The 12,796-nt window shown below is 32.0% G+C and overlaps 1 protein-coding gene across 1 annotated transcript; it reads left to right on the top strand.

Annotated features, from left to right (window-relative positions):
• Window positions 1–1,336: 1,336 nt before the first annotated feature.
• LOC129304086 (3-ketoacyl-CoA synthase 2-like) lies at window positions 1,337–5,455 on the top strand. Its single transcript, XM_054943725.1, has 2 exons — window positions 1,337–1,957; window positions 4,536–5,455. The coding sequence occupies exons 1-2, from the start codon at window positions 1,337–1,339 to the stop codon at window positions 5,289–5,291; spliced, it is 1,377 nt and encodes a 458-aa protein (XP_054799700.1). The 3' UTR covers window positions 5,292–5,455.
• The last annotated feature ends 7,341 nt before the right edge of the window (window positions 5,456–12,796 follow it).

The raw sequence follows: 12,796 nt of genomic DNA, 5'->3' as shown, positions 1-12,796 counted from the left end.
ATCACTCAACTCGTGCCCAAGATTTAAATATATTAATCACAAGTTCCCAAACCCATAAAAATTTAGCTTAAGGATAATAAATTCTAACCCAAAATATTAAACTCTTACTATACATGAGACAACATTATTTACTTTTTAATTGCAAAATCAAATCCACATTTTTCACAATGATTTTTTTAGTTAGTTACTTTTTTTCTTGTTCAATAGTATAGTTTTGTAATATGAAATCACAAAATATTATATTTTTTGTGATTATTTATCACCTCTATTCTTGAAAATTGTAATGTACATAATTATTTTTTAATTATTGAAATTTTATTTTTATAATATTGACATTTTATTTTCAATTAAAATGCACCCCTGAGCTAGAATCCTGGCTTTGTCTCTGGTTATATGTCATTTGTTTATAAATTATGAATAAGAATAATGAGGCTTATTTTTCAACAATCTACAGGGGAAAAAATCATCTAAAGACCCTTTAAGAGTTTTGTATCAAAGAAGGACCTTAAAAATTTGAACTTTCATTGGTACCTATCTAAAAAGAAGATTTGTGAGAAAAGACTTAGCTACCCTTAAAATTTTATAGATAAATAAATAAGTATCTATTCAGATTTTAACAAATAATAACCATCTGTAATTAGTAGTAACTCATTTGAAAATGAACAAGTCGCAAAAACTAATAACACAATTTAATTGTACAAGTTGATCCTGCATAAACGGTATCCATTCGAAGACAAATAACCTTATGTAATTAACATCAACTCATTTAGGACAAGTAATTATAATTGCTAGCATATATTTAATTATACATATGTTTAATTGTGCATATGTTAGTCCTGCATAAAGAAGCATCCATTTATGTTTTGATAAATAACCATATATAATTAATAATAACACATTAAAATTAACAAGTGATGATAGCACAAGTTTAACTATACAAGTGTTGGTCTTGCGTAAAAAAAACAAAAAATTAATTTGGGTTCTGACAACTAACTATACTAATTACTAGCAACCTATTAAATTATTAAATTTTAAAGATAATTAGATCTTTTCTCATAGATCTTATTTTCATATGGGTACCAAGGGAATGCAATGAAATTTTGTATTTTTAAGGTCCTTAATTATTTGCTATAACAACTATCCATGGTTTCTTAGATAATATTTTCCCAATCCAGCTACAATTCACATGCATGTCTATATATTCATTGAATGCAAAAAAGCAAGTGGATCCCATGCATTTACATTGAGTCCTCAAGAAACTTGAAACAATAACTTGTTTTGTGCCTATTTAAAGATCATATAGATACCTTGCATTTACCATTGCCAAGCACTCAACATGATGAACCTATTGTTCATGTCGTTTTTAGTAGCAGCTTCAGCCTCTGCTTGGCTTCATGAGTTCAAATATCTTCATCCATCTCTCATGTTATCTTGCTTCTCAGCATTCTTCCTCCTAGCCCTAGCCATTTTTCAGCACTTGAAGAGACAAACAAGCGAAGTATATTTAGTAGACTTTGCTTGCTACAAACTGAATGATTCTTGTGCTATCACCACTAATATGTTAGTGGAACAATCAAAGAACGTTGGAGTTTTCTCAGAAGAGAGCTTGAAACGAATCAGGAAAATTGTTGATAGGTCTGGTTTGGGACCTAAGACATATCTCCCCCAAGCTATCATGCAAAGTAACCCACCAAAAGTATGCCTAGATGAGGCAAGGAAAGAGACAGAGACTGTGTTTTTTGGAGCCATTGATGAACTTCTGGAGAAAACATGGGTCCAACCTAAGGATATAAGAATTCTCGTTGTGAACAGTAGTATGTTTTGTCCCACGCCATCTCTATGTGACATCATCGTGAATCGATATAACCTCAGACACAATATCTTATGCTATAATCTTAGCGGTATGGGTTGCAGTGCTAGAGTTCTTGCTATTGACTTTGCCAAACGCCTCCTTCAGGTGCGATTCTTCACCATTTCTTTCTTTCTTTCTTTCTTTCTTTTTTCAAATAACAGTTACTGACTAGAATCAACTAGGCTCTAGTTGGTGGAGTTGGCTTCCCTCTACTAAGGGGAAGCCTCCTCTGCCTATAGACCGTCTAGATTAAATATTTTTATTTTTTAATTTATATTTCAAAATAAAAAATATAAATTTTTTAGTAAATATACTCACCAATCTGATAGTTTTGATTTAATATGGATGATTCAAATTTAATATTAAATTTTTTAGTAAATTTACTGCTTTACTTAGAATATATCTGCATTGTCCAGAATATATCTAAAAAGTTAATTTAAATTTTTAATATAAATTTAGATCATTCATATTAAATTTGAAGTGTTAGATTAACAAGTATATTTATTAAAATTTTTCTACTTTTTATTTCAAAATATAAATTTAAAAAAGTTAAAAATATTTAGTCCGGGCCATCTAGATTAAATTTGGACAGTCCAGATTTTTCTCAGTGGAGGGAAACCAACTCCTTAGTTGGTACATAATCAACAACATGATTATTAAAAAAGGTACAATCACTGCTAGGTAGTATTGTATTTGAATTTGAATTTTAAATTTTAAATTTTACATTTTAAATCTCACATTTATAATTCATATATTTAAAATCTTTTGTTGGGTAGTTTAAAAATTCAAATAAAGAAGGGAGATGAACTAAGATTCAGAATGAAAATGAAAAATTAAAAATAAAATGTTTTTTTATTTTTAATCAACGAGACATGAGAAAAGATATGAGAGTCGTAGATGTATTGATAGTGAAAATACGAATAAAACAAGATATTTGAAGCAATTAAAATATCAAATGACTAGGATGTAGAGAGAATTTAAAATTACAAAGCAATTATAATTAAAAATGGATTTGAATTTGAACCAATTTAGATTCATAAATTTTTATATATTCAATGAAGGGTTTATTTGGATATTGGAAGTTGTTAAGGGTAATGAAAGATTTGTTGTTGGCTCCTTCTTTTTAATTCCTTCGTCTTAATTTATAAGACATTTTTAAGCAAAATTACATATACTAATAAAGATTATTAAATACATTTTATAATTTTATTTTTTCAAGACAAAAGTAAAAACTTTCAAAAATATTCTTTATTTAAAAATCCATTTCTAAAAGAATATTAAGAGAGGGGGGGAATATATTGGAAAGGGTGATATTAAAAAAATATCATTATGAAACCTTATTTTTGTTAAAAGTGTCTTATATTTTGACATGTTAAATTTTATTAAAATTAAAAGTATTTTATAAATTGAGCTTGAGGTAGTATTTCAAATGCATTAATTGAATGGGAATATTAAATTTTGTATATTCAAATGTAGTTTAATAAGTAATCTTGAATCCTAACCCTGGACATGCATTTGCATTAAATTTTTATTGGTAAAATTTTTTTCCTCTATACTCGTTCCTAGCTTGATTCAAATTAGTTAAGATCTAACATGACTTTTGAATTCCTAGTGGTTTTATACCCAAAAAAGAAATTGAAAATATAGTATTTTTTAATGATAAAGCAAAAGTAGTTAAGTCTTAAAGCTATGTCTTGTGACCCTATGTCTTATGAGTTATAAGTCAAATTTTTATCAACTGATGCTAGTGAAAAATAGCCACAATTTTCAAAAAAACTAAGATAATAAATGATAAAGTGGCAAACTCATAAATAAGTGAAAAAAACTTAGATATTGTGACAACAGCTGTAAGTATCCACTATTGTCATAATTCATTAAAATAAATTGTCAAATTTTAATAAATTCATTAATTTAATTATCCACATTTATTAATTACTTAATTAATTTAATATAAGTTAAATGTGTCGAAGATATATAGCGACAAGCTATACAAGGGCCTGCTACCGTAAGCGTGCCTGAACTCAAACACATTAATTGTGTCCGAGTCAGGCACACTTATGGTGATTTGAGCCTATAAAAAATTAATTATATAATTATTAATTAATTAATTACTTTTCTATTAAATGAATTTAAAAATAATTTAAGGTGCCTGAAACTTAAACTCATTAAATGTATTTAAATTTAGACATACTCATGGTGACAAGCACCCACAGGTTTGTCACCATAAGTGCAAGTTTAAAAATATAAATATATAATTATTAATTAATAAAATTTTAATTAATTATTTTTTAATTAATGAATTTAAAAATAATTTAATGATAAACTCAAACATGTTAAATTTTAATTAATCTTTGTTGGTAAATTTATTAAAGAATATATATATATATCACAAATATTAGAAATATGTATGCTATGATCACTTCCACATTTTAACACACGTTTTTGGGTGGTGTGGAATATTTTGTTTTTCATCCATACAAGCTTAAATTGGCACAGATTAAAAAGGGCAAGTTAATTTAGAATATATAGTTTCTCAACATATTCAATGATTCTTGATTTAAAAAAAAAAGAAAATGAAGAAAACAAGAATCTAGCATCTGGGTGACATATTAAGTAAATGAAATTTAAATTTAGAAATTTTTTACGTATCTAACTCATGCACCTTAATATTTTGTTACAACAGTCACACCCTAACTCTTACGCCATGGTGCTGAGCATTGAAATTACAAACACAGGGACATACTTGGGCAACAACCCTTCAATGCTTCTCTCCAATTGTCTCTTTCGCATGGGTGGTTCTGCTTCTCTTCTCTCCAACCATCCTTCAGATCGTCGTCGTTCAAAGTACCAAATCATCCACACACTTCGCACCCACATGGCTTCTGATGACAGAAGCTACAACTGTGTCCTTCAACAAGAAGATGAGCAACAACAAATTGGCGTCACCATCTCTAAAGACCTCATGAATGTTGCAGGTCACGTCCTCAAACATCACATCACATCTCTCGCCCCACTGGTTCTTCTTGTCTCAGAAAAACTCAAGTTTCTTGTAACTTTTGTGGCAAGGAAGGTTCTGAGATTGAAGATTGAAACTTATGTTCCGAAAATCAAGTTAGCTTCAGACCACTTTTGTATTCACACCGGAGGAAGGGCTGTGCTCGATACAATGCAGAAGAGTCTTGACCTTCAAGACTGGGACATGGAACCTTCTAGAATGACGCTGTATAGATTTGGGAATACATCTTCGAGTTCTGTGTGGTATGAATTGGCTTACCGTGAAGCCAAAGGAAGAATCAAGAAAGGTGACAGAATCTGGCAATTGGGATTTGGGTCAGGATTTAAGTGTAACAGTGCCGTGTGGGTTGCACTAGACAATATTGAAGCAGGTTCAATGAAGAATCCATGGAGGGATGATATTCATCAATTTGCTGCTAATTAATGCTGTTGCTTCTCATTAGAATCCATGACAACTAGAAAGTGTGGCTTTATTTTATGCACTCCTATATATGGCTGTTCGATGAGTTGTGTCATGACAAATTAAATGTAAGGTTCTTATGGCATAAAATAGCTTATGGTTTTTATGGATGTTGGTAGAAAATAAAAATTGATCATTGTTGAAAATCTGTTTAAATTAGATTAACTTCCTTTCAAATAAACGATTTGTGATTCCTCAACTAGCTGCAATGTCGATACTCCTTATACTTGCTATATTATTGGAAACAATCAAAGTTAACATTTATGTAAGAAAAATATTCCCTGCAATCTTGTTTACACAAGATTCCTAGTAATCCTTAATATAAGATTATTTGTAAAATTCAATAAAATATACATGACTTATCTCTGAAAATACAATTGTCTCTTCATTCACTGAAAAAATAGTGAATTAGCGACAAAAATTTTTGTTGCTGTCGCAAATTTTCAAGCCTATCTTGTCATGTATTTATTTCAAACATTCCTTGATCAAGACCAAGCTTAAACTCATAAATGACAATCACACCCCGTAGTGTTTTATTGTCCACTTGATTGCCAGCTGAACTTAGTAGAATTTACAGTCTTTAACTGGGAGATTAAATATATGATATTTAACTTAACTATGTTTAAAATGAGGATAATTTCACATTTTCTGGCTCGGATAATTGACAACAATGTGGAGGATTGGAGAGGAACCACCAATTTTTTCTAGGAAAACATGGTAGGAAAGGGATCTTCATTTTATTTAACTAATTAATTTTTACTTTTTCTAATCAATATAAAATAATTAACCAGTCTTTCGTACAGAGGAAGTATTAAATTATCAGGAGGCCCTGCTTCAAAGTCAATATCGACAGTTTTTTCATGAGATCAGTTCATTGAATTTTTTTGTATTCCTTTGTATTTGTCTAGCATCCTTCTCTTAGGCCTTAAAAGTCCAACTTTCTAAACATACAACAAACCAAGATTTGGACACCAAGCGGCCCAGGCCCATCCCTTGAGCAGTAGAAGTTTTCTATCTCGTTTAAAATACACCAACAGGCATTGATTTTAGTAGGAGAAGGAATAACCGTTTAAGTACAAAATCTCAAATTCAATTTTGCATGAATACAGAAAATGCTTTTAGGAAAGCTGCTTCTAATTAGACTCATTAATGCTTGAATATGAACCTAGTTACATAAAAGGAGACATTTTCTCTCTCGTATAACATATTTTTTTAAAAAAAATACATATATAATTTTTCTATATGTTGATAAATTTCAAGAATTGTTTTTACGCATTGCATCAGTTAAATTTAAAAAAAAAATGCTATAAATGTGCAAGTATCATCTGCTGACATGCATGCTTACATGATTTTTTTGATTCACACCTTATAATTTGTAGGTCTCTGTCATATCTCAAAATAAGAACTTGGTTATCTAGCTGCATTCAGAGCTATATTAATCGCTGAAAATCTAAGCAAAATGAATTTCTATGCCAATGAACCTATAAATTTAATTTATTATTTGAAATAATAATATATTAATGTTTAAAGTATTATTTCAAACGTAAAAATATCTTACTCAACTATAACAATATTGACATTTTAACAACCATTATATATTCCTCTAGTCGCATTTATAAGTTACTTTTATGTTTCACTTGAGCTAAACAAAAATCTTAAAACTCATTAATTATGTCTAAAAATTTAATAAATTTTTAATCTTACCCCTATTAAATATACATATTTTAATAACATACTTTCTTCCACTAATATTTAATGAGGTAAAAGAAAAAAAAATTATGATAAAAATTAAATGACGTGACTTATGAGTAAAAAATATTCTCCTTCCATTTCATAAATAAGATCCAACGGAGCATCTTATGTAGTTAATTGTATCGACATTTCAACTAAATTATTTTGTGTTTCTCTTGTCACAATTGTCATGTAAATTGATTTTGCATTTAAGAGAAAATGATTGATTATTGGGAGAATGAAATATAAATCCCATTAAATAAACAACTGATAAAAATGTTTTACGAAATGAGGTAATTACTTTAAATTTCTAAGCACTTATCTGACATAATTTTTTGCAAAATTATGTTTTTGACCTTTTGCAAAATAATAAAATGGAAGTTAGTTACCTTTGCTACTCAATTTTAATCATTTCCCCATCTAAAATAATCATTTTCACATCTGAAATAGTCACTAACCTACAACCCTTACACTTGATACAAAAAGTTGTAAGGTCCTCATTTACTATTCAATTTTACCATGTGGCCCATTTAAAGCTATCATTTTCTCATCTAAAATAGTCATAGATTTACAAATTTCAATTAGAGCTGAAAATAGGTGAGCTCAACCTTTATTGATTTAGGTCCATAAGCCACGTTTAATTTTCCTAAAATTGCTCACTTTTTTAAGTCCAGTTTTTGTGTAAAGGGTTTAGAACCGAACCTAATATCAAAGGCTTAATTGCTTCTTGAGGGTGTGGTTATAAAATGGATGACAATTAGAACTTTTCACACAAGGTTATCACCTTGCAACTTGACTTCTAGAATAATAATAATAATAATAATAATATTGGTTGTAATATTTTACCAAAAATTAAAGAGTGCTTGAATTGTTTATTATCAGTAATTGATCGGGAACTCAGGGAGTTGAATCTGTTCATCAGACAGGGTTGGCAGGAAAAATAACATTTTCGTTCATTTACAAAGAGCCAATTTAATATACTTCCATAGTTTCAAAGCACTGGAGCATGGACTTGACCAGGATTTAAAAAAAAAAAAAGTAAAATAAGCTTGGAAGGCTGCCTAATTCCTTTTTTGAGAATCGGGCTTAAAAATTCAGTTATGTTAAAAACTTCAATTTTTTAAACTCAAATTTTTATAAAAATAAATTTAAATGGACAGCCCTGCCAAGCCCAAATCGTTGCACCACATCACTTATGTTCTCTCAATAAAAATATACCATATCACATTATTTTTATTCTATGTGATAAATTCTTAGTTAATAATATTTTAGTGTTCATATTTTTTTAAGAAAAAAACAGTTTCCCCCCTCACGGCTACCCCCTTAATGTTTTTTCCCCTTAAAAAATATAAACAATAAAATATTGTAAATTAAAGGATTGTCACATAGGATTAAACATGACTTGGTGTTTTTTTTATTGGAAGTGTTGCATTGGATGCAAACTAAGAATTTCTCACATTTAGATATGTATATAGTAAATATTCTGTGAAAGATTGCATTAATTTATAAATCATGAAAAAGTGTAAATCAACGGTACAAAAATATATAATCTCATAATTTAGTTTAACAAAACTTTTAGGTTACAAAATAAAAAGCAATTTCTCCTAACTTTTCTCTATATATTCAAACATATGGAGAATTCTCACGTGCCAATATTTCTGCTTAGCCTTATTCATCATGATTAACCCACTGTTGATGTCGTTTTTAGAAGCAGCTTCAGCTTTTGGTTTCATTCATGAGTTCAAATATCTTCATCCATCTCCAAAAGCTTCTTACTTCTCTGCATTACTTGGCTTCTTAACCCTTTCCATTTATCATCACTTGAGTTAAAAAACCGAGAAAATTATACTCAGTAGACTTTGCATGCTACAAACCAAAAGGATTCTCGTGTTATCACCAAGGAAATGTTCACGGCAAGAGCGAAGATCATTGGGAGTAATTTGTTAGAGAAGAACTTCAGGCTAATGAAGAAGATTTTAGATAAGTCTGGTTTGGGACCTAAAATGTATTATACTCAGGGTTTATTGGAGATTCCACCAAAAACGTGTCGGGTCGAAGCAAGGAAGGAGACAGAAGCTATGTTTTTCAGAGCCATTGATGAACGACCTGTTTGGATATATTTTTGAAAATCAACTATGGCCCCAGATCATAGTTTTGGAAATTTTTATCCAAACACCCTAAGATAGAGTTTGAAGTGTTTCTAATATATGGAAAGTATATATTATTGACTTGCCTTGAGCTTACAATGACAGCCATATATATACACGGCACAAGATTACGTAATCGTATCTATAAGAATATGATCTAACTAATAGAACAGAATGATTGCATATATTGAAGATACGTAACTCGATCTCAAATCATGCAGTGGGCTTGGTCTTTGCTGGTCATTTGGGCCATATGCTAACACTCTAATTATCCAAAACTTCATTTGACTTCCCAAACTCCATTTGGGGGAAGCTAAATTTTGTTCCATTTAAAAATTCAAACCTCAATTTTATTAAAATCAATTTCTAGGAACTAATCCAAATATCATGACAATCTAATAATCAATTTTTTCCAATGGAAATTCAAACGGCCCAAACTTTTGGAGAAAACATGGTTCCAACCCAAGGATATAGGAATTCTTATTGTCAACTATCCTACACCATCTCTGTGTGACGTGATTATTGAATCAATATAAACTCAAGAGATTTGTGGAAGGTGGATCCTTGACGCATGGCATATATAGGCTGGGTTTTCTCTCTCTTGATATCTGTGCCTAAGAAGTTTTTCTCATGAATTTCGATGTAAAGGACTACCGGAAACAACCACCGGATTGGCCGGCAGACTCTCTGCAACAAGGAAGCGATAAGAAGAAAAAACAGAACCCTCCTTCCAGTGATTCCTGACGGATGATCATATGGATAGTAAACGGGAAGATGCTCAAACTAAAACTCAAAGAATGTCTTGAGGGTAAGAATGGAAATCCTTCAGAACAGTCTAAACGAAAGGTATCCTATCGTGACTCCCTTCTTGGCTTTAATGGAGTAGCAAATGGCGTTATGATTATGGAGGAAGATGACCTCTTTAAGGATACAAATTATATCCCATGCGATCTCCCTGAACCTATTGAAGAGACAAAAGAATTAATGAAAAAATACCCTGTAATACTAAATGATGAGTTTCAAGATTGGTGCAGACCTTGGAAGTATGCTGTGATTGTTACTGTCTTAGGGAAAAGAATGAACCTTGCCGCTATGAAGAGATGGTTAGCTAGAACCTTGAATATTCTTGATTTTTAAATAATTGATTTTCCTAACAACTATTTCACTATCCAATTCACAAACGGGGAAAAGTTGAAAGCACAATATCTAGAAGTTCTCTTTGAGGGCCCCTAGATGATACAACACCATTGTGTCATTGTTCAACGTTGGGATCCTTTCTTTGACGCTCAGAATAATGCTCTTGGAAGGACAGCAATCTGGGTAAGAATTCCAAATGTCAACATGCACTGCTGCAACAAAAACTTTGTCTGGAGACTGGGAGATAGAATAGGGAGAACTTTGAAGGTTGATCTTAATACCTTACATGAGGTAGGAACAAGGGAGAATAAAAGAGATAAAATTGAAAGGGAAAAATTCGGCAGGGTTTGTTTTGAAATTGATCTTCAGAAAAAATTGGTTCCCAAACTCATTTTTGGGAATACAATCTACGAAGTACAATATAAAGGGATTGGGCTCATTTGTTTTGGGTGCGGAAGGTATGGACATGATTGAGAAGATTGCCCATGGAAACATGATGGACTTCGGGAAATAAATTAAATTCAGATGGGTCAACAACACAAAAGTGCCTGACATTGGAGAAGAAAGTCATCTCGCTAGAAGAGGGGGAGATTTTCGGGATATGGATGATGACACCAAATTTGTACAGGCCTTTTTTCTAGACCCAGTGACAGTAGACATGACTTGTCACACACTACTAGAGGAAGATACAGAGGAGATCAAAGAGAGATGGAGGGGATCACACCGTCCCAATTTTCTGCCCTTACAGACATGGACGAAGAGGGCCAATGTATAGAAAATACCGTCTCTATCACTGATATGGCAACTACCTCTTAGTTGGTTAATGACTTCAAGACTCCTGCTGTGGCTGATTTGTCTATGAAGTCAAAGGGTTTGTGTAATGGACAAGTATAGGGTCCGAAACAAGGCAAGGAAAACTAGAAGCCGAAGGATAAAAGGACAAATGACTCAGCACAAAACAAAAACAATTTGGTCACTCCAAAAAAGCCTTGGCCTAGACTGATTACTCCTTCCAAAATGCCAAGGACGGGTCAAAGAGTCCATTCGACAGTGATCGGAAGCACTTCCAATGTGGGCCAAATTGGTGACAAGTCCAAACTAGATTTCAAAAATTCAATGGAGAAGAATTCACTTAGTACTTTTCCATCTAAAAGCTCGCAAGTTTCTACATATGAGATACCATCACGAACACTGGTAGTGACATCAGAAGCAAAGATATGCTATGCGAGCCACCTGAACCAACGGATCCAGTGCCATATAGAGGATCCCAACAGACATGTTCAAGAGTTTCGAATATAGAGGAAAATAGCAGACGGCAACAAGGAGGTACGGGGGTGAGACCCAAGGCTAATACACGCGTTTAATCTTGCGCCTTGTATCTTTCCTCTTTTGGGTTTATGTTATGATTATTTCTTCTTGAAATTGTCGAGGCGCCGATGGAAAGGTGTTTCCAATTTTAATTAGAGATATTGTTTAAAAAATATAAGATCGATGTTTTTTGGCTACTGGAGACGAGAATTAGTGGTATTAAGGCCGAGATGGTTGCTCGTAAATTGGGTTATTCTAATTGGATCAGAATTGAAGCAATGGGATTTGCTGGGGGAATTTAGGTCTTGTGGAATGAAAATAATTTCTGTGTTAATTATATTTGGTCTAGCCTTCAGTTACTCCATTGTCGGATTACGGATATTAACACACAGGAGTCTATGGTAGCCTCTTTCATTTATGGTGAGCCTCAAGAAAGTCGTAGAAGGAGTCTCTGGGACCAACTTAAGATCATTGCCCCCCGAAACAAATGAGCCATGGATGGTTTTGGGTGATTTCAATACTTTTAAATCACTAGAAGATAAATGTGGGGGTGGTGGCCACTAGTATGCATAGCTTCAACCAATGTCTTTCTAATACTGGCCTCATTGATGTCACTATGGTCGGGAATCATTATACCTAGGAAAGAGAGGGAGTTAAAGAGAAGCTGGACTGGGTTTTTGTAATTCTGGCTGGGCTGTTAGATTCCAGCACTACAAAGCTCTAAATCTTCTCAAATTCAAGTTTGATCACAGAATGCTCCTGGTCACAAATCAGTGCAATTATATTAGGCAGAGATGTTAGAAGAATTTTATTTATAATGCTGCCTGGGCTCTAAAAGGAAAGTTTAAAAATCTTGTGGAAAACAACTAGAAGGATAGAACTTGGATTGAAGGAACTAAATCATTTGCTACTGAAGCTACAAATTGGAATAATTGCACTCTAGGAAGCATTCCTAGAAAAAAAAAAAAGGGAGCTACCGAAATGATTGGAAGGCATAGATAAAGCTCGAGGAAGGAATGACAAAAATGGGCTAAGGAAGCTAGAAAATAAATTGTGGAAAGAGTACAACAACAAATTTTAGCCTAGGAAGAGCTAATATAGTTTCAAAAATCTAGGTGCAAGTGGTTAAAATTTGGGGATAAGAAT

This window comes from Prosopis cineraria, unplaced genomic scaffold, assembly GCF_029017545.1.
Source record: "Prosopis cineraria cultivar Desert tree isolate PC_DT_omini unplaced genomic scaffold, ASM2901754v1 PC2, whole genome shotgun sequence".
Classification (NCBI taxonomy): domain Eukaryota; kingdom Viridiplantae; phylum Streptophyta; class Magnoliopsida; order Fabales; family Fabaceae; genus Prosopis; species Prosopis cineraria.
Note: the sequence above shows the minus strand (reverse complement) of the source record. Positions and strands in the feature narration are given on the sequence as shown.